This window comes from Crotalus tigris, unplaced genomic scaffold (genome assembly GCF_016545835.1).
Source record: "Crotalus tigris isolate CLP2741 ecotype Arizona unplaced genomic scaffold, ASM1654583v1 scf7180000018268.1906537, whole genome shotgun sequence".
In the NCBI taxonomy this organism is placed as follows: Eukaryota; Metazoa; Chordata; class Lepidosauria; order Squamata; family Viperidae; genus Crotalus; species Crotalus tigris.
In genome coordinates this window covers 492,015-515,820 of record NW_024096914.1, presented here as the reverse complement: position 1 = coordinate 515,820, position 23,806 = coordinate 492,015, and the positions used below count along the sequence as shown (strand labels likewise).

The following is a 23,806-nucleotide window of genomic DNA, read 5'->3' as shown; positions in this document are numbered from 1 at the left end:
AAGTCTCAGCCCTCTACAAGGGCCACTAAGTAGCATTTTTTTAACCATTACAGTTTCTGAAAGGGATGACAACTGAAGGATGTCCTGTGAGACAGCTTGCTTCTCATATATTCAACAGCCTTGTGAAATATTTGCAGCTAAGTTCCATTGTATGAATTGTGAGTTTATTTCATTTTCTCCTTCCTTTCGTACAAAACATTATCAGTAAATAATTCCATTGCCAACATCATAAAAGATATGCTCGGTGAAAAAAAATCCTCTATAATTTACCTCATGATGAAATAAGTCCAATATAGTATAGTTCAGATATTGATTTCTATAGAATTCAGTGAGTTTTTTCCAACAGTGTGATGAACAGACATTTATGATTAGTACTTCATCAAGGCACAATCTACTGTCAACCTGGTATAAAATAGTCCAGTCACTACGCGAACATAAATATACAAAGCTCCCATCAGTAGGAACACTAACTACCGAACTGCTATGTTTACAACATAGTCAAGGTTTTTTGTCCACTCAGCAAATCACGAGCAGCAAATATTAAGGTCTGTAGCTACCAAAAAGGTACACGAACAATATTTAATCTTCAAAAATCTCTGATGGCATGTTAAGTAGAAACTTTCTCACTTGCTGGACTGCATAAATTCAAGTAAGCTTCTTAGTAAGGCAGGTTATTGCTATGAATGAGAAATTACACCTGAGCACAGCATTTAACTGAACTAATACTGGACCCTCAGATCCTTCCCACTTCACTGATGAGTAGCAAACATATTATAGCCAGTTCTTAAGCATGGAAATCAAAGGTTTGCTCTTGATATATTCAACCACATTTTGAACACTCTAAAGTGACTATAGTGATGATACGTTGAGCAGCCAATGTATGACTAAAAGGCCACACTGAATTAAGATGACAAAGATGTAAAAGGCTAGCCAGGTAGACATGCCAGTGGGTTTTCAAATCAAAACCACAAGTCTCTTAAGTATGTAAGAAAATGTTACTGCAGCCTTTATTTACAAAAGCTTTAAAAATAAATACCCTCTTATGCAAATATCTTTGTAATTTTTCCTAAAAAGAAAAAGGACCACCCAGTTACATTATTGTAACTTTATGAGGATAAAGGAAAACATATTAAAGTACATGGTAGATATAGCAATTTGCTGTACATTAAGATTTACTCCCGTTGATTTTTAGTGTAGATGACATGCCAAATGCTGCCACCAGTACTCCATCATTTCAGGATAAGATTTAGCTATTCCATACTAATAAAAGTCTTCCTTCACAATTGCTTTTTATGAGCCTGCTCTGCATAGTCAGGAAAGTACTTTGTGGTTCTTTAGTAAAACACTTATAAAATATACTGCTAAGATAGACTCAAAAAATAAACTAGCCTTACAAGCCTTAGGTAACTTTATTAGGTACAAATAAATTTGTTGTTTTACAACAAATGTCTTGTGTTGCAGCTCCCCAAAAAGACACATCTTCCTATTTATCTTTGGATCTCTTACTTATATTGTGTTCATCCATTTATGTAGACAATAAATTAATATTTTAAAATAGAAAAGTATTTTAGGCCATAACTTGTTGGAACGGGAATAAGGAAATGGATCTACAATTTTTGATTGTTATTTTAACTGCAGCATTCCATCTTTCAATTATTCCTTTCAGACACAAAAGCAAAAAAGGACACACATACTTTCCGTAAGGCTGCAAAGCAGCACCCCATTCCACCCCAAGTCGGTGCCCTTTAAATATTTGGCTGTGAACTTCTATATATTCCACACATTTTTGAAGTTATAGTCCAATAAACCTGGAGGTTGCAACATAGAGGAGAAGGCTGCTATAAAGCTTGCTTTAAATGCAGGAGAATATACAAGAAAGTTCTCTTAATCACACCTCATAAAAACTGCTCAGAAAATTTAGGCCCCATGAAAGAGACTCTCAATTCAAGAAAGCATTCTTGAGAGATTCCTCATGATTCCACCTAGTTGCTTCCATCAGAGAGCTGGCGGGAATATTTGGAAGACGAAACACCAATTTTATATGTAACAGTAGCTGCTAAGATACCTGTAAATTTGAAGAGAGATTAGGCAATGAGTGTGGCTTTGTTCAATGTATTTGAGACCTGGAAGAAGCAAGCATACTGGCAGATGAACCCTTTTCTCAAGTCAGGGAAGAATATTCAGAACTTCAGATAAAACAGAGTATCTGACTCAGAGTCACTCTTCTAAAGTGCAAATGTGATGGTCCACAATTATGAATAACTAAAATCCTGTACATTGGAAGGGATTAACATCCATGGGGGAAATTGATTACAATCAACGCTTGCCCAGGTTTGAGGGGAAAGGGCAGGGATAATAAACCAATACAAAGGCCAATTAAAGTTTAGTAGAAATGTCATTATCATTTTAGCTTTCCTCTTCCATCTACCACACTGTTCCTACATGTGCTTATGTACAGATGGGCAAGGTACATGGCCACATTTAATCCAGAAATGCCTATATATCAAGTCAAAGGATTGGAACAGGAACAGTCAGGTTTAGTACATACAAAGGCAAGAGAAAAATGTGCTGATAAAGAGGAAAAGAATGCCTTATTGTCCAAGGAATTCAACCAGAGATAAAACCTATGTACAACCATATCGAGCTTAGAAAAAGTGCCTTCTCATTTCATGTCATGATTGTTTGTTGGCTTCTTCTTCATATGCATTTCCTGTTCCATTCTGTACATAAGAAGAACCAGAACCAAGACCATACAAATGACCACAGTACTTGGCATCATCAATGTGATCTTCAAAGAACATCTAAAGAAAATGTAAAGGACAAATTATTATTCTATTTTTGGAGGCACTACTCAAAATACCTGTATCAAAACAATTTGATTTTCAGATTAAATATAGAATTTAAATAAAATATATTTCCTACAATTTATATTTCTGTAAGTGTACCGATAAAAGAATAGGCCACAATCACCACACTACCATATAAATCGGATCTTAACAATAGTAACATAATACTTATGAAACAAAAAGCAAAAGAAGTAAAACAGGCAAGTTCAGATTTCAAAGACACATCTGTATGATTTTCTTGAAACAATACAAATCACTTGTAATTACTTTCTTTCAAAATTCTTTTTAAAACTTCCCTGTCTAGCCAACAGCAGCTGAGATGCTGTATTTTAGTTTCTCCCTTACTAATGAAGTTATCTCTTGCTATTAATTTAATAGCAGTCAATGAAATCAAAATACAGGTAGCTCTCACTTATTGGGGGTAATTGGGACCAACAGTATTGCTGTGCAATGTGGTGGTAAAATGCAATATCATGGGACCGTGCTGACTAAAGTAGACAGATGCATCAGGCATATCTCACACAATTGAAGCATCTCATAGTCACTTGATCACCATTTGCAACCCCCCAGCCAGTTTCCCCATTGATTTTACTTATCAGAAGTCAGCAGAGAAGATTGCAAATGGTTATCACGTGTGAGATGCTGCAATGTCATAATTGCAGTTGCCAAATATCCAAATTGCAATCACAACTGTTGTGACAGCTGTAACTATGAGGATCCGTCCTAAGTCCCCTCCTTCAGCGCCATCAATATTATCATAGAAAAAGATATATATACAGTATATATTTATTTACCTCTCTCATTTTGAAGAAGGCCATGCCTGTTAGTAGAGAATCAGATCCTGCTTGATGCTGAGGTCCTATCCTTTCCAACTCTAACTGCTCAGCAACTTCTTGTAATCCACCCTGAAAAGGAAGATTGCAGCATAATTAGAAGAGTTGAAAATATGACAGCACGTAATATTCATCTATATGAGCAAGCAATTTGAAGATTTACACTTTCAGTTTAAATCATAAACTTAGTCACATGTCCTTTAACACTATAGCAAATTATGACAGCAAAGCTCAGAACTCTTGTTTATTATCATTCAAGCCTTTCCACCAGGGAAAGGTACTTTTTTTTAGTTCTGTTGTAATTATGAATGGGCACTAAACAAACTGTTATAAGTTGAAGACTGCCTGTACACAAAATTATTTTCAAACCAAAATCCCGCCGAACTTCCCATTTTGCTTACAGTTGTCCATCAAGACAGGACCTGATGGAAAAAAATCAAATGTAAAAAATATGCACAACTGCATATAAGGGTGAACAACTTTGTAATGGCTAAGAGCAGCACTTAATATTTTTGTATGGAGTGCTGTAAAGTGTGCACATGACAGTGGATATTTATTTATTTATTTAAACTTATATTCCCCCCATCTCATTGTCAAATGACTCTGGATGATTTAAATGTTATCAAAACACTTTGGAAACTTGACTTAAATATTCCTGATTTTCCAATTTTGTGCTAAATGTGTACAAGCATCTGCAACTTATACTTCTGCTTGCAGAAGTAGGACTGTTTTGACTGTCGAAACATTAGCCTTAAGAGGGTGAAATCCTGATGCAGACAATGCTGGTGAAAAATGAAAATTCCTCAAGCTCTTAAAAAAAAACCTGGAAAAGGAACTGTGAAAAGATGGCTTGTCACTGATTATACAGCATATGCACGTTTCCCACGTGGAAGAAGTAAGGGTGCCATATATTGTGCTGTCTGTTTCTAGCAATTAGTAATGGAATTCATTATTCGTTCAAACTAATCCCTTTAAAAAAGGACCCCTAATTAAACTGAGTAACTGAAATAATCTAATGAATAGAAAAATAGAATACCTTACACTAAGAAAGGTTTACCTGGGTTAACGTTATTACAAATATACTAGGTTAGACAGTCTAATCTTCTTGTTGTATAGACAAAGTTGTCATAGTCTAATTTAGTATGTGCATAATAAAATTAAGTCACATAAACTCTCCTCAGTGCCTTCTTCCTTTACAACTATAGCTTATCATAAAAGTTCAAATAATCTACTATTCCAGTATGAGCTTTGTATGTAAACACTGGGCAAAACTGTCAGAAGTCCCTGGTCTTCTGCTTTAATCTTTTACATTTAGCATGGTCAACTTGAGAAACTCCTACTCCCTTCTTTGCATAGCAGGAATTTCAAAATGCCAGAAGAGCTATTAACAGATAACTCCTTGTTATTTCTCCTTAAAAAAAGAAAAAAAATCCACCACCTTTTTCAAAATATATTTAGATCAAGTGCTATATGGTTCAAAAATAAACAAGTAGTATGGATGAATCTTTTATGATGTGAACTGCCAAAACATTTAGAAGGATGAGTAAAATTGAGCAAGACAAACAAAGGTGTTTTTAAATTTTTATTTTCAGTTCTCAGAAGTGTCAAAAATTAAACAAATCATAGTAGTTAGGTGACATTACAAAGGAACAATCCTTTTTTATATAATATTGCCCTCTTTTATTACACATACCTTCATTACCTCATGTATTTCTACCATGTTTAAATAGCAGCAATGGGAATGAAGGAAGACAGACTTAAATTGAAAGAGAAGAACACAGGGGGATAAATAGGGGCTGGTGAAGCAGAGGAGAAGAAACTGTATGTGTGTGATGGGCTGAAGAGGAGACAGAATTCAAGGGGTCTGGAACCAGTGACACGTATGATTAAGGCACTGAGTAGACCTAGGTACACATCCACCCTCAGAAGCTTACTGATGAATTCCAGCTGGGAAAGTGACTTGCTCAACGTTGTGGGTGAAAAATGAATGCAGGAGGCTATGAATGCCAATAATAATAATAATAACAATAACAACAATAATAATACTAACAAAATAAAAACTAAACAAAATTTAGCATTTAATCCAGCTTGCTAATAATTTGCATCTTCTTCCCTAGAACTAAGCTGCCTTAAGTTACCTGTTTGCAATTTTCACCAGCAATTTAAAAAGTGGCAAGCTATAATGAGGTTACTTGATAGCCAACTATTAATTTATTTTGTAGAAAAAAACTAGATCAAAATATTCATCAAAAAAGGATAATCTGAAGACTTTTGAGTATTTACAAGTTTTTAACCTTTCAATATAGGTAGACTTCTAGCTCCCATTATAAAACTATATTTAAAACATAATATTTCAATGTTTTGAATAAGAATAATCATGGATATCAAAATGACAAATGATATTCAAAGTATGAAAAAGCAGAAATGCTAATATTCTGATCTGTCTATTCACCTTCTCCAGTGATAATTCCATGCAATAGATATGGCTGGTTTATGAACCTACCCCACAAGCCTTGCCTTATTGAAGATTTTCAGTACCTACATTCTTTTTTTTTTAAAGTAATATCCACCGTCTCCAAACAATACATAAAATAGATTCACTGAATAATGATGTTCACATCTGGCTCATCAATATTATCACTGGTGACCAGTTATTTGTAAAATCAGGATTTAGCTACATAGTCAAAAGCCAATTTATCTCTGACTTCTTTGCTTACAAAAAAACATGTTGATTCTTTTTATATTAAACCAGCCTTTGCTTCAAGTCACCTCAATAGCAGTTGGTATGCAGGATTTTTTCTTTCCTTATGTTTGTTAAAACCACAGCAACAATCATAGTACACTTGGCTGTTTGTCCTTCATGCCTCCATTCCAACGTGTACTTGTCCTTCAGATGCCTTGCTTCCAGATGCCAAGCTAACACAACAAGCCAGTTAGTAGCCCAACTGACTTCTGTACAGAGAAATAGGTGAAGGATTTGGGATTAACTCTTTCCTCTATGTTTTAATATGTTCAATACTTCTGATCATACAGTTAACTGATAGCTTGATAAACTATATGCTGACTCAATTGTAGAATTGCTAAAGAAATGAAATTCAATCAATGAAAGAGCACTGGATAAGACCTCGAGATGGAAAAGGCTGCTGCATATTTCATTTCTCTTGAACCTAACAACTGCTATTACCATCTTTTCTCATCTTTTTCTCATCAGTGCTGCTCAGCTTCTTCTTGTTATAATAAAATAACAAAGAGCTGCAACCAGAAGTTGCAACTTTTTATTCACCTCTGCTGCAAGGGCAGAAATGAGACTTTGCTAGTTGCTGCATCAAAAGTTTCACACTGATATTTCCATACAGCTGTTGTGTAGACTGATTTCATACTGAAGTTACAGCGCCTCAAGAGTGTCTCACACATCTGAATGCATGGGTCTACAGTATATGTTTGTAGATCAGAAGCTGGTTCTATGATTTCTTTCTCAATGTACAAAACCAATGGCTTACTTATTGGATTCACATTACTATTACCGTATATGCCGACGTATAAGGCGACTTCCGCAAGCGTTAAAATCAGCGCCGAAGTCGGGGGTCGTCTTATACGCCAAGTCGTCTTATACGCCGGAAATACTGGTAGTTTCCGCTGTATAAGATGACGTTCTAGGCATGCGAATCGGCGCCAAAGACGGGGGCCGTCTTATACGCTGGGTCGCCTTATACGCCGGCATATACGGTAGTTTTATTAAAACTTCCTGGGATACAGTAATAGCCTTCTCATGGGCATCTCTTTTTCAAGAGGTTGCATTGGTTTCTCTACAAGAACAGGTTCTAAACACAACTATATACAACTGCCGATTAAGTAAAACAAACAAAATTAATTTGTATATTCTTTCCCTATAAAAACTCTAAATACAGCAGTAAGAATTACCTTGAGATTTTTGCAACTCTTCATGAGGTATTTCACATCATAAATGACAGGGAAAAATAGTCTCAGTATTTCAAAGAAGTCTAGCTCTTCTTCTGGTAAATTGGAATTTGTCAAGATCTTGATCAGATATCCAAAGTCATAGCCACTACAAAAGAATCATAAACAGCAATAAACATACTTAAGATTAGGAAGGTAAACATTCCACATAATCAACAGAAATTTATCATTTTATATATGCTTCCTCTTCACATGCATTCCTTGTAACATTAAAATCATAGCAATCTTACCATTTTATAAGTAGAATTTTGTATATTTTATGGATTGAATTGAATATATATGTCTATAGTTACAGAAAACTCTGGTGCTTAAATGTTGCATGAGCCTGGAAAGAACTCCAAATCTATGTATTAATTCTATTCCTACTGCACAAAGTATTTGACTTTAGAGAAAATCTTCATTTATCATTATCTCCAAATTGGCAACCATAATTTTTACTTGCTATCCAAATCAAATTTGCATACTATAAAATATCTCTCATGCATATAGTATAGCAAGTTTGCATACTATAAATATCTCTCATGTATAATATTACTACGTAAAGATGTCATCCCCACATACATAATAACTGTCAAATATCTATTTTAAGTCAATGAATATCAATTGTTTAAAAAACATTTCATAGTGCAATATTTGTAAATGTAATTCACAGCAAAGTTACAAATATAAACACTTAATATACTAAAGTATATCTCTACCAGGTGATTGTCTCGTTTAATCTGGCAAAAAACATATGAGGCTTTTATGGGGAAAAATTTAAAAAAAAGAAGCTTGACTCTGGCATCATGCTGAAGCCACACCCACCCCAGCTCCAGCTATGTGAAAAGAGTTGTGATACATCACAACACGTCATGTGCTCTACATAGCATGCAAAGGTAACACAATATATTTCTTGCTAGTGATTAAAGGTCAATAGTACATTTCTACATACATTCTAAAGAGGACTCAAACTGTTGTAGACAGCTACCCAAAAAAATTGTAAAATGTGGTCATCTGGAATTGAGAGTAATGTATGCACTTGCAAAATGCATTTGCTCTGATATATCTTTTCCAAGGACATGTCAGTATTGTTATTAACATAAATATTATATATTTAACTTAATAATCCTTACATTAACTTCTATACTTAATCTTAAAAAGTGAATAAGTAATCTTTATATGAAAAATCACTACAATAATGTTAAGAATTTTGACTGTAACCAGCAAGTAAAAATAAACCTATTTCTATTCTTTTTTTTTTTTTGTAAAAATTTTTATTTTCAACTTTACAATACATAACAATCTTACAAATACTTCAGATAAAAAATAAAACAAATTGATACACACCACATTCGGTCTTGCCCGCCCATTTCCCCCCAAACCGCATCCCACCTCAAACCAACTTACTTCTTTCCCTCTTTTTCTTCACTCACCCCCTCTCCTCCTTCACCTCAACCTTCCTACATACTTCTCACCTTCTTCTCCCCTATTTCTATTCTTTAACTGCCTCTAAGACTCCAAATAGCAGGATGCTTGAAACCAAGACTGATTCAACATTCCAGCAAACTGCGTAACTTTCAGGTCAGTAATTGTGCTTTGATATAAAGCATTAAAGGACTTACTCTAATATAAAAAAGTAGAAATTACTTAGCATATTATAGATAATTTTAAAAAAAACTAAAAATCCCCAATAAAGAAGAAATCATTATGCCAGACATTGCTCTGGTGTTAACATTCAGTTTGCTACAAACTCTAAGGACACATTGACTTTCTGGAGATTAGTAAATAGTAGCTTATATACAGAGAAATCCCATCTGCTCACCCATGCATCCCAAATACAAGGGAATCCAAGCCAAAGAGGGAGCAATATTTGCACTCCTTACATGCTTCATTGACTGGTACTAATGCTAATCAAATCTTAGAGCTTGAGTGATAAAGAGTCATAGCCTTCAGTCACACAGAAAAAGAGTCTAACCCAGTCGTGGCGAATCTTTGGCACACGTGCCAGAGGCAACACTCGTGCCATCGCTCCAACCCCTCCTCCCCCCACGGCCCCCTCAGCAGCAGCCCCCTGGAGGAGTCGCCCCCGGGCGTGTGTGGCCCACATGGAGCAGCGCAGCCAAGGACATAGCCGGGCAGCAGGGACAAGACTCCACCCTCACACCCCATAGCATGCAGATGCTGCGGGATGTGGGTGGAGGGCGTGGCTACCATGGTGCTGCAGGGCTGCCTGGGCGATCTGCGGCGGGCCATGGAGGTGGTGCGTGGCCCTGCTGGCGGGCAGGGCAGGATGTGAGGTGTAGTAGGACTGGGGGGCAGTTTTTGGGCACTCGGTCTCTAAAAGGTTCGCCATCACTGGTCTAACCACTGATAAAGCCTTCCCCTCCAACAAAACTCCAAGTGAAAATTACTTTCCTAGGGACTTTTATTTAAAGATAATCCAAAATAATGAGATCCTATCTTAGTTAGATTCTCAATCATATAAATTTTACAGATGATAGGCCCAAAAGCTGGAATTTAAGCATTGTTATTCCACTCTTTAAGAAAGTTAACTAAAACTCTCCAGTTAATTACAGGGCAATTAATCTCACTGACCTCATAATCTAGTCCTATGACAAGCATGTCCTGCACAAACTGGAAGATCGAGTTGTTAGTACCAACATTCTTGTTGAGGAACAGTTCTGACCCAGTTATTCTACCTTAGATCACTGCTTTGTATTGCCTTATTTGATAAACAAACATGTCAACATTGCAAAAAACAATTATGTGGCATTTGACAACCTTCCTTGTTTTTGGTTCTATTGACTGAAATCAGTTACATCTCAATTTGCAAGCTCTGAACTATAGCAGACTGCTGGGTTTAGCAATGTAGAGACAGGACCACGGCCTTGAAGTAAATATTTAAAACTGTTATATAAACAGAGATAAGTACTCTTTATGTCCTGAGAAGGAATCTAAGAAGAAACTCAGGAGAAGTACACTCATTCTCGAAAAATTCTGTTACTACAACCTATATCAATAAAGTATGGTGTTTTTTTCTGCTAAGTGTCTTTCCTGATCTGGTTCACCCTTAAGGGATGACAATAAGAATTACATATGAATGCCCAAATATAAGTGGCTCCTAACAGGCCACCTGTTAGATATTTCACTATAAATATATAATCTAACAGGGCTGAGTTTTATCATCATTTTTATTTCAATCCTTTTACAAATATTTTTTGTAGATCTTGAAGGATGGTAACGTTTTTGAGATAAAATTGGTGACAGAAACCTAACTATCCTTCCTACTCAGTGCTGATTACCCTGATCTTTGGTACCTAGCACTCAAACTGGTTTACCTGGGCCGTTGTCTTCTTTAGAGCAATATCCTTCCCCCCCCCCCCAAAAAAAATCCCAACACCATGCTTTGACCATTAACGATTATTGGCAATCAATTAAACTTTTGGAAAAATCAAAACTTATAATCTCTGGGCATAACTTTCCTAGACAATAATGAAGTGCAAGTGTCTTTCACACTGGCCAAGAAACTTTTTATCACTAGCGCAGCCTCCTATTTACAATATCAGGTAGCTGGTTTGCCTACTATTGTGACCTCCAAATTTGAACAATATAACAATAAATTAAACTACAGAATGAAGGTGTGTTACTTTATTTTTATTTTTCAAAACAAATTCTTACAAACCGTTCTGGGAGGACCAAAAGATACTTCCATATCCTTCCATCTAGAGACTAGCATCCATCCTATTAAACAAGTACCATAGTTAAGAGTCTTTAAGTACTGAGACAAGGTAAAGTCCCTTGCCTGATAATCCAAACTTTGCCAATTCAAACAAATGAAATACACTTAAACAAAATATCCGTTTTGAGTCACAACACTGAGGGCTTTATTTCTAAGCCTGGTATGTTCGCCAGAGTTTCTTGTTTCTGGATAAGAACACGTTATTTGATACCTGTGAATTCTGATGAAGATAGAGTGCTTTTTTAGCATGACCTCTGCCACTTGTGGGATTTGGATCCATGCCCCTCATGCTCCTGGAAAAGGAATGTAGCAGTGGATTTAGGAGGTTGTCCACTCTTCCTTATGGAGGGAAATGATGCCTGCTGCCTAAGGCTTTCATGCATCTTCGCCTTAAGAAGCTCTCCCTAAATCCTCAACTAAACTTTTGGTGAAAGTATTGTTGAGTGGATGGCATGTAATTAACTACCAAATACCCTTGAAAAACATCTGGTTCCTCTGCTATCAGAATTCAGGCCTAGGTATTAAGACTGATGACTGTGAGAATAATGTACTTCTTATGGTCTTCTTAGATCTCTCAACAATCTTTGATACCACCAAACACGGTATCTTACTGGATCATCTGAGAGGTTCAGAGGTTGGAGGCATGATTTACAGTGGATCTACTTCTTCCTGAATGGGTAGTTCCAGTCAATGGTTTCAGAGAAGTTCAGTTGCCATTCATTTGTGTGCTCTATTATTTTAGATTCAGAGGAATACTTTGGGAGAGGTCACCGAGCTGTTTGGAGTTGCTGGCTGATATCACCTCCAACCTGGATTGTGTCAGTAAAGTGGTGGAGATCTTGTCCTGATATTTGGGAATTATAAGGAACTAAGAGAACTCTGAGGATAAAACAAGCTAAAACCAAGTAACACATAGTTCCTATTCATTCACTGAGATTCTCTGTTTCTCAAGGGGGAAGCATTATCCATTAGGAAGTAGGTCTGTGATCTGGGGGGCCTTCTAGACTCACAGCTATTCCTAAATAGGTTGACAGAGGCCACAGACAGAAGGTCTAATTTTGGCTGATGCCCAAGTAGTAATTCAACTGAAACAATCTTTAAAAAAACCTGTAACAATAACAACATGTGCCCTCATAGCTCTTGCAACAAGCTTTACATGGAGCTGCCCTGAAGACTATTGGAAAACTTCAGAATGTCGAACATCACTTACTAATTGGTCTGGGTTCAGTAAAAGCACATAACTTTGATGTATGGCCCTGCACTGATATCCAGTACATTTCTAATTCAAAAACATTGTTTTTATCTATAAAGTTCCAGGTGACTTGGATCCAGAGTGCATTCAGTATTACTTTATCTAACTAGCATCAATCCATCTCCTACCTGCATCCTGGGAGAACCTGTTGATTTACCCCCATTTTTGTAAAGTGAGGATGAATGTTTTTTTTTTATCACATACTTAAGCCCACAAAACAGCTGAAAGTCGACAATTATCTAACAATCAGGGAGCCAACTCCTGTAAGTAAATCTATTCCCCCAAACCCCTCCAATGGATATGATCCTTCAGAGTTGAATTTACAAGCAGAGATTGAAAGCTATTATAGATCTCTCTTCTTTTATGGAAGAGGACTCTCCCAGCTCCAAAAATACTGCTGCAATCTGCCCAGCAGCACTAAAAATTCCATTTTTGAGTTGCACACAGTTAAAATCAAAGTGGAGTCCTTAGAAGACATCTTTGTAAAATGTATTGAAAACTAGTCAAATGACAACACTTCCAAAGCATAGATTTCCTGTACAATTTATATTTTCTATCTGTGAAGATTCTCAGTCAGGTCTCAAAAGGGCTTTTTTCTTCAAAAGGCAACTGGACTGTTTTTTCTTGAGGAAGAAGAAAAAAGCACCTCTGAGATTAATTATCTATCATTTCTCTAGCGGTATTTTGAACCCCATACAATAACAATTCTCCATCTACATTTTAAAAGCTAATCTAATTCCTTCTAATTATTCAAAACAGAATTTACACTCAGCTAATGGTTTTGAAGCACTCTTCCCTCATTGGAATACTGTATTAAAGACAAATTGATGCACATACATGTTCTGAGCACTCCAGGCTAAGAACATTTACTACAAACCATTTTCATTTCAAAGCACCTGGATTCCTGAAATGTTTAAACCTGTGTATCAAAATGGCTTGAAAGGCTGTGCCTGTTGTGATTCCTCACCAACCACTGGATCCAGCAGCTGAGTCTGAGGACTCAGATGAGGAGGAGGAGCCTGGAGTGACATTGGAGTCTGAGGAAGGTACTGAGGAGCACCAAGACTCACAGTCAGACAAGGAACCCAGGCCCTCTATTCACACTCGGGCAGAGACACGGCTGTTTTGGGAGCCTGAGTTGGGCAATGATGAGGAACAGCTGGGGCCAATTCCAGATGCGCAGATGCGCAGAGAGGCGAGGCAAGCAAGACAGAGGAAGGCAGTGGAGCGGCTCCATAGGCAAAGTAAAAGTCACTAAGAAGCCACACCCTGGCTGGACTATAAAGGAGGGAGGTGTGGGAGGTTCTGGTTGCCGAAGGCAACTCTTCATGCTATGGCTTTGTGTTTTCTTGATTGTGTTGTCTGCCTCCAAAGTCTTGGATACTGAGTCAGGTGTGTAAAAATAAAAAGGGGGTTGTTGTTGTTTTTTTACGGGTCCTGCCTGGTTCCATGAAGAGGGGTTTTCCTCGTGAGTAAAGCAGTTAAGCAAGTACTCATGTAGGCAAGTACTCAGTGTCCATCTACACTATCTGAACAAGATGGTTCATTTTAAGGTAAATATCTCTGCTAGTAATCTGTTCCAGAAAACTTTCTAATATTTATGCCTGCCAAAACTAACCTTCAGTAAGTAGCCTTCTGCACAACAACCCAATTAACGTAATAATTAACATATTTTTAAATTAATCAACTAAATATTCCTTTTTTCTTAGTTAAAAATTGTGAAGTGTGTCTCATAACATACAGCACAAGATTCTCAATGACTCAGATCTTGAGTGTATGCTTACACTGACCTCTAAACTTCAAATAAGATAATTCAAACATCAATCTCAACAATTTTAAGGGACCATGGTTCTATGGGGGGGGCTAGGGGTTTGAAAAAAACAAAAGAACTAGTATATTGGAACCAGGTTAAAAAAAGTTCATACAGCAAAAGTTTAATTTTCCAATATTTGGCATTACAATTAAGATAAAAGTTTCATATTTTCCCTACCAGCATTATCAAAGAGTCTTCAGAGCTGTACTGAATTTGGACTTTCCAACGATGTTAATCAACTAATTCCAGTTTCCATTTACCTGCTAAACGTACACAAAGGGCAGATATATGTGGCTGTTCCTTCCTCTGACCTGGGAAACTGTCAAAGCAAAATAGAAAAATACAGTGCTCCCTCTCTACATGACTGACACTTTAGTACCTCAAGTTAAGATACAGATTATTTGTTTCCACTGGAGCCAAAGCGTAAACTGAAGAGGTAAGTTTAAAGCAGCAGCATCTTTACAAAATGATCTAGAACTCATCCAGCCTAATACTTTAGCTTAATAAGCAGAGATAATTATTTTGTCTTAAGGTTTGATTAAAAGAAAAGAAAACAAGTAGGCAAGCGATAGTTCTATATACTGTAGTTACCTATGAAATGAAAGCCACTTGACTCCTTCACAGAGCACAACACCCGAAGTCATAAGAAGTTCAGCGAAGTACTGAGTTTCAATTCCTTCCTCCTCGTGTTTTTTGAACTGGATTCCAGATGTTGTTAATAGCTCTATAGAATCCTGGGCATACATATCCTCTCTAGAAGAAGCATTATTTTTAAAATTACTATTAAATAGAGTTGTCAAAAGAATTATAAATCAATTACCAGCACAAAGCCCATATTACTGCTAATAAATCATCCATATAAGAATTTTGCTAATTAGTATCTATGCTTATATATATTCTGGGAAGCAGAGTTCTGCTCTCGTAAAAGAACTGTTAAACAAGACATGGTGTGATACTTACTAAATACATGCTATTCATTAAAGCAAATACCCTTCTACACAATACTATTAATATGACTGCAAACTTCCATTCACTTCCTACAAACTATTTACTCCTAATGTCACCAGGAAACAATTCTGGACTTTCAGTATAACATTACTCTGACCAGAACTTATGTCATCATGAAGGTGATTCTTTAATCAGTAATGGGGATCTCTGTTCATTAGTATTTTATAGCCTTTATGGAGACTATGGGCTTGTTGCAAATAATCATGCCCCTAACAAATATAGGTGAGCACATACTTGAACTGGTTTTTACTTTGAAGCAGATGAGATATGAATATGGAGGATACTGATATTTGTTGTTACCCTGGTCAGACTACTACCTTGTCAAATTGTGCATCATAGATGCCCCAGGCTTCTGTAAAGGGCAGCAGGATTCTTAGGATAATTTTTCTGGACAATTTGGCAGGCAAGTTTCATGACATCCTGGCTGATCAACAGAATATGGAGACAGCTGAAGTGTAGTGTGAATTTATTTCTCTGAGGCCTTTGCCTAACTGCAAATCACAAGCAGCTCCCTGACTGATTAAATAGCTATTGATATGAGTGAAGCTATTGATAGAGTGACATGGTGGAAAGCCATGAGAGAATGTGAGCACTGATAAGTTTACATTCAAACTGACACAAAATCCATTTTCTTCAAAAAATCACATTCCGAGACATACATTTATTTATTTATTCATTTAAACTTCTATGCCACCCATTCTGCCAAGAGTAGCCCTCTTAAAAGTAATTCTGAAACTTCTGGGAAAAGATGGGTGGGATAAAGTGCCTGTAGACATCTGGATAAATATGGCAGACAAAGTCATCCTCACCCTAACCCTAATCCTAAACTTCCACTCTAAAAAGTTGTCAGAAGATTAAGTCCAGAGTGATGAATGAAGCAAGGACTTGAGATATTGTCTGTAATTAGTTTTAGCTTGTAAATTCCAAGGAAATTATCAGAATTCCCTGTGGTATGAATCCTGCCATCTGTGGATTAGATCCACATACGTCCTGTTTCCTTTAGGTGACAGGGCAGGGAGCCATAAACAGCTAGATCCTTGAGACGTCAATGATTCTTTAGGGAGGAAGTAATGTCACCTGCCTTAAAGCAGACAGTAGTGTGCTCTCTTCTAAAGTCCTGACTGAATCCAATTGTTAACTCCCCAGCTTCCGACTTACTATTTTAGAGAAAATTTTTGAGAAGGTGGTGAGGAACTATCAGCAAGGGATCTTATGTATAATGAATTATTTGGATTCCTGGAATTTAGGAATATTCATGGATTAGAAACAACATTGATCACTCTGGTCAATTATCTTTGTCAAGATCTGGATGAGAGGATTGCGCCCCTCTCAATGGCATTTAGTACTATGACCCATAGTATCTTTCTGGATGGAAAGATGAGTGAATACTTCTACTTTATAACCATGGGGGAGCAGCACTGAAATCCCTAGTTGCTCCAATATGCCATAGAGCTCAACGTTCTTACCTATATTAATTAACATTTATATTAAGTGCTAGGGGATGTCATCTGCCAGTTCAGGATGAGGCATCAGCAGCATACCACTTCTGCTAAGCCAAAGTGACATAGAAAGCCTGACCTGCCTAGAAGATTTCATGGTCTGGATGGGGCAAATCAAGATAAGATTAAATGCTATGAGGTATTCATTTTGCTCAACAAAATATCACAGCAATTCAGTATCATCAGTTACAACAACTATTCTATATAGTTGCTATAGGAGTTGGTTCATGAGGCGGAGGAAAGGGGTTGCACTTAGCCAGCAAGCAGAAACCATAGACCAGTGTTTCTCAACCTTGACAATTTTAAGGCATGTGGACTTCAACTCCCAGAATTCCACATCCAGCATTGCTGGCTGTGGAATTCTGGGAGTTGAAGTCCACATGCCTTAAAATTGTCAAGGTTGAGAAACACTGCCATAGACAGAGGAATATGTGTTACAACACCACTTGCAGTCTCCCTCAACCAGGATAGTCTGATGATGGAAACTCGGGCCTTGATCAATAGACAGCTGGATCGCTAAACTTCTACAACACACTTTTTGTAAGATAGCCTTTGATAATGACCCCAAAACTGTAGTTGATCAGAATGCAGCAATCAGACTGCTAGTGGGACAGTCCACTTTTGAAGCTAGACTAGTTACTAACAATATTTTGAGTTCAATTCAAAGAGCTATTGATTATGTACTACGCCTTTCATGACACTGAAATACATCATATACCACACGTTGTTTGCTGAGGAGGGTATATTGGGTAATTCTATCATGCTTTGGTTGTAACTGACTATAGATGTTCACCTTGGAATAGATATTTTGCTGTATTTTAATCTTTGCAGGGGATTTTACTATCTTGTACATTATCCAGATTCACACAATCAGGAAGATCTACATACATTTGTAAATGAATAAACTAAATTTAAACGTAAGTTCTGCTGATATCAATAGCTTTCATCCAGAGATGCACAAATTAAGACATGAAGTGAACTTTTCTTATTGGGTCCTCCTTCCTGGAAATCCTACACCCATGAGAAGCCAAATTAAGATGATCCAGAGAATCATATAAAGAACAAAAAAATAGGAGAATACAAACTTTGGCAACTTGTGGAGAAAGTCAGCTAATCTTGGGCAAAAGTTCCAATTTTAATTGATTTTCTTCTGACCTCAGCTCATTCCAGAGATTTCCCTGACAATAAAGCTAGTGGACGACAAAGCCTTTGTATGTGGGCATTCTTACATTCATACTTGATAGGAACCAGTAAATGACATCAATTTAAAGTCCAAGCATGTACACAAAGGATTTAACCCTAACTATCTCAACTAGGCTGCCAACAGAGGTTTTTAAAATAATATTAATAACAAATCTGATATAGAATATATGAGTATTAAGAACTTTGAATAAGTTTAATTTACCTAGGGCATAATTTATCATACTTCCTACACTTAATGGAAAAACAGCAGAAAAATAAACTAGTAAATTTTTTAAAAAAATAAACTAGTTAAATAAAAATATTCTACATACTTAAAGACACACAACCAAGTTCCAGAACTTACGTTAAATTAAATTTAAAATTAAATTGCCATGTTGAAGTTCCTGGAGGGTATTCACCTTGCTCATTCATGAATGTCAGCCCTAACTGGATTATTTTAAGTAAATCTACATTACAGCGGAGTAGCTGGTACTGATAGTCCGCATTGCTTCTGAATTCTCCAATAGGTCGTGCAACTACACCAGGAAATTCTGTGTCCTGAAAAGACAAAATGGAAACTATTAGAAGAGCAATACAACTCAGCACTTTTTTATAGCTAGATGATTTAAATGTTCTGTATGCTTTTCTTGATATAAAAGACTAAACAGGGAACCAATTACAGTATTGCAATTAACTCAGGCATTATGGGTAAACCCAGGAGCTGTGCAAAGAAGCTTATTTATTAATCTTATTCAATATTAGTTTATATTATTAACATACCATGAGATTAAAGCAAACGGAAGTAGGAACAGTAAAGACAATATACATCTATGTCCCTATTCAGAACTCATTTTTATTAATTACTTTGAACTTTTTTCCAATGAAATCAGTAAAGGGAATCAGTTTGGTCTAGTAGTTAAGGCACCCAGCTAGAAAGTGGGAGACTGTGAATTCTAGTCTAACACACATTAGCTGGGTGACTTGGGCAGGTCACTCACTCTCACCACAACTCACCTCACAAGGTTGTTATTATAGGGAAATTAGGAGAAAAGTGTGTTGGATATGTTCACCATCTTATTTGTAAAAATAATACTGTATATAAATAAATAAAATGGAAATCTTTTGTTATTTTTGAAGATATGCATTACTTCCTTTACGTTTTTCTTCTACAATCATTTACACTGCCTCTGTAACCAAAGCAGAATACAGATATTCTCAATATCTTACCATGGCAACATAGTTAAACTTCCGTATAACCTGACGAATTTTCTTCATCTCTTCATCCAGGTTACAAGCCCACACTTCACAGATTCTTTGGCTGTGATCTACTGTGGCTGCTGGCATAATTAGGAGGTTTCAAATACCAGGCATCAAAAAGGTATACTTGATGAAAAGTCGGTTTCATAAAATAAGTTTAAATTTTATACCTAAAACAGCAAGACAAGAACTAATTCTAATGAATTTATAAACATAAACAAAATTATCAAAAAGTACATGACAACTCAGCACACTATAGCACAACCAGCAGAAGTGATGAAAAGAGTAACACTGCCACACCTCAAAAACATCTTAAAATCTCCTTAATTTCACAACACATTGGCACTTAACCATAGTTTGAGTATTCTAGACCAAGCAAAGACCCAGAATGCTAGACAAACCCTAGACAATTCCTGAAAGTTTGGCACTCAGACAAAACAGCCATCAACAGAAGCAAAAAGATCAACAATATTTACATATCATTCAAAAGACACAATAAAAAAGCTAAAGCTAAAAACAAAACAAAAAACTTCCTCAAATATCCTAATCAAGAAACTACCATCTCAGATAAACAATCAAGCAGTAAACAAAAGCCTTTTCAAGGAATTACAAAGGAAAAAAAACACATCATCACTGAAAGGGCTAGCTCAGGGGTAGGCAACCTTGGCTCTTTTATGACTCATGGACCAACTCCCAGAATTCCTGAGCCAGCATAGCATAGCTGGCTCAGGAATTCTGGGAGTTGAAGTCCATGAGTCATAAAAGAGCCAAGGTTGCCTACCCCTGGGCTAGCTACTGTACATAAACAGAGAGCAAACCCCATTCCATTCTAAACACTTAAGATATTAGTTGATCTGGTAACAAAACAATTGCAAGCAAACATTCAAGTTTATATAGTATTAAGAACTCCATACAATTCAATTTTCTGGAATATGAGATAGATGAAGCACCAACTATTATATAATTGTTAAATGAATATCCAGCTTGCAACCCTATACAATAGGAATGTTTCCAAGAAATAGCTCCCACTGAACTCAACAAAACCTAATAAGATATATAGATCTATATTACAATTCTTCACAGACTTCACAATGAACAGCATATTGATAAAAGTGTACATAAATGAAGTTATTCACGTACAGAGATTAATAAACAGGAATCATAATCATTTGAAAAATAAAATCTAATTTGCAGAGATTTGCACAGAATTCTCTGTGAAGAATTCTTCCAAAGTTCCTTTAAAGTTTGCACAACAGTTTTATTCATATTAACTTTGAGGTAAATCCTTCTATTTCAATTAATAGTCATACTAATATGCAGATATAAATTTACTTTTAACTGTTGTATATTTCTATGGGATTTGTTTAGTATATATATAGGATGGCAATTTTGAATAATTTCATTTCAATATAATCCAATAAAATAACAGGCATTGGTTGCAATTTAACTGACATTTTAGGCAAGCCACATTTTTGTAATCAGTTAATCTCAATGGCAGTAATAAAGTTTAGTATTTATACTGGCTACTAATGTAAAACAAAACATACCAATTGATCAAGAACAAATAATTAATATAAAATTAAGAGCTCCATGAAATAATAGAAAATACTTGTAGCTCAGGTTTTAGATTTTGGTTGTGGTTTGTTCTCCAACTAGATAACATCATCAGGAGGATTTTCTTATCCTATTCTCCTTAATTTATAAATAAGAGCTCTATATCCTGCTGCCAAATGTACGTTCATTTCCTGAGTGAGTCTGGAGAAAATTATAAAATTACAAATATTGTTCCATGTACTCTAGATTAGAACAGGAGTCCCCAACCCCTGGTCTGTGGACCGGTAGTGGGCCGCAACATGCCAGCAACTGGTCTGCACAAACAAGCAAAGCCCCATCTGTGGGATGCAGGAAACACACAAAACCACGCTCTCTGGTCTATGGAAAAGCCTTTCTTCATGGAACCGGTCCCTGGTACCCAAAAGATTGGGGACCTCTGCTTTTGTTATTGTTAAATACTAAGAACTTAAACATTATTCTGCATATTTAAACAGCATCCTATAGTTGCTGTAACCATCACTATGGTTCTAGATTGTAATCTCCCCTAAATGTTTACAGCAATTGGCAATTCATCAATTGATTTGAACCTTAAAATTCTTGCCTTCTGACACAGCTTGCTAGGAAATATAGAAGCTCTAATCCAGATCATCTGGAAAGAACCAGACTGCTATGCCTGTTTTAAGGCATAGAACAAAATACTATAATAATCAAAGCATTAAACAAATATGTAGATCTAACCGTTCCTAGGTAAACTGAACTTCCTTAGTCTGGTTTAGAGTTTAGTCATAGAAAACATTAGGAAAATGTGATAAATATCTATGCATGTTAGTTATGTAAAGCTATAGATCAGGGGTGTCAAACTGCCGGCCCACGGGCTGGATGTGTCACACCAAAACCGCGCCCACCACATTGTTGGCAGTGGGAAAAAAGTTGTGATACCTCGCAACACGTCACGTGACGTTGTGAGTTTGGCACCCGTGTTATAGATAGTCCTTGACCAATGACCACGATGGAGCCTGTCCATTATGGTCAAACATCATGAGCGACGTGAAATGCCAACATGATCACTTCATTTAAGACCACCCATTCCTGTTCTTCCGGATGCAGTTGTTAAGTGGAACATGGGTTGTCTCAGGGGCCAGGGGAAGGCCCTGGAAGGCCTAGCACAGATTCCAGTCCAAAGAATCCCTCACACTTTCTTCAGGCCTGCGGGGACAAGGTGGTGGGGGTAACTGCCTATGGTCAGTCATAAGGGCAAAAACTGTGGGAGTACTGCATAGTCATAACTTTGGAACCAGATCGTAAGTAGCGTCTGGGGGATGGGTTGCCATAAGTTGAGGACTATCTATATAACAATCTGATCAGATGCAATTGTATCATTTTTGATATGTCACCAATGCGATATGTGACAGAAGTAACCTAGATTATTCATTGTAGTTATAAAGAGTTTTTAAGTTTAATTATCTGTATCAAATTAACCATCTATTCCTAACCTTGTACCCAGCAGATCTATTAGGCAATTTCACAACCAGTACTTGCAGATAACAAGAAATCATCTTAAAATCAGCAACACAGAACATAAACTAGAATAAATCTATTAGATTTATGGTTCGTTGCAGTCAGCCAGATGTTCAGACTGGATTTGCATTTTTGTCTACCTATCAAGTCCTTCCCAAGGACCTGTGGATGTTTGATGGTGTTACAGGTATCGTTGCAGAGTGTAACCTATTGTTGTTAGATCATCTGGAAGACTTATGGTTGGAGAAAGTTTGATACAACATTTCTTGCTCAAATCCAACAGTGAAAAATAGAGATGACAGTTTTACTTGTTCCATTCAGTAACTTCCCTTTTATTCTCATCCTTTCACTGAAAAGATAAAAACCCAGCAGCCTCACTTTGCTATTTATGTTTCTGCCCCAAAGTCCATAGCACAGCTTATGTCAGGGGTCCCCAAGACTCATTGATCCTTGCATGATGTTTCAGATAGTCATTGCTTCCCATACTACTTTAATTAATAATAGAAAGAACAGTAATAACAACAGCCTGAACCTTGGATAGTCAACCATCCACTTTGGGGAATCCTGATTTAAGAACAAACCGCACTCTTTACCAGCACTGACGATGTTACCTAGTATGGGTAATGAAACTTCTGTAAGAAAACAATCAAGCTCAGAAAGCACCAAGGACCCCTCAGTCATGACTTAGACAGAAACATGTATAGTTATATACTCAGTTCAGTATATCAGAACGCATATCTTGGTTATTGCTGAAAGACAAAATCTTTTTTGGGGGGTAGGAGGGAACTTTGGAAAAGGGAGAGGCAGACGTTGTCATAGGCAGATCTGCTCAAGGTGAGGCTTTGCTGTCTCGAAAAAGAAGGAAGGGAGGGAGGGAGGGAGGGAGGAAGGAAGGCGGCTTGGATCACACAGGATGAAGGTAAAGCAAAGGTGAGCTAGGAGACTTCCCAGCGCCAGCCTCGGTTCGTTCCCTTCTGACTCCTCCTCCCTCCCCCCCCCCCAATGTTACGGAAGGAAAAGTTCGCCGTCGGACCGCGCGCGCTTCCACTTTACCAACCACCTGCGCCTCCACCCCACCCCCCCCACCCCACGAGAAACGCTGCCACCACCGCTCCCCACGCGCTTTTCTAGTGAAAGAAGAAGGGCTTACTCACGCGAGGGGAAGAGGGGGGTCGAGTGGGGACCCGGCGGCAGAGGCAGCCCCGACGCGGCGAGGGGGACCGAGAAAGCGCGGAAAATCACTCGCACAGCTTGCCCCCAGCCTCCCAGCGCACAAAGCCATTACATCATCAGCGCGCGCCGCGCTCTTAACCTTTCAACCCTCGATTCTCTCACTTGCTTCCCCCTT

At 37.2% G+C, this 23,806-nt stretch overlaps 1 protein-coding gene across 4 annotated transcripts; it reads right to left on the bottom strand.

The window, feature by feature from the left end:
* Positions 1–142: 142 nt before the first annotated feature.
* Positions 143–23,768, bottom strand: CNOT7 (CCR4-NOT transcription complex subunit 7). Of its 4 annotated transcripts, none has more exons than XM_039349406.1 (7): positions 23,613–23,768; positions 19,357–19,556; positions 18,494–18,687; positions 15,032–15,193; positions 7,601–7,745; positions 3,641–3,751; positions 143–2,801 (listed from the first exon to the last, which is right to left on the bottom strand). In XM_039349406.1, exons 2-7 carry the CDS (start codon positions 19,471–19,473, stop codon positions 2,673–2,675), a joined length of 858 nt encoding a protein of 285 aa, XP_039205340.1. In that variant the 5' UTR covers positions 19,474–19,556; positions 23,613–23,768; the 3' UTR covers positions 143–2,672. The 4 variants fall into 4 exon arrangements, with proteins under 4 accessions (XP_039205340.1, XP_039205341.1, XP_039205343.1 ...); XM_039349407.1 differs by having other exon boundaries at positions 23,609–23,728; XM_039349409.1 differs by lacking the exon at positions 19,357–19,556 and having other exon boundaries at positions 23,613–23,743.
* Between the last annotated feature and the right edge of the window lie 38 nt (positions 23,769–23,806).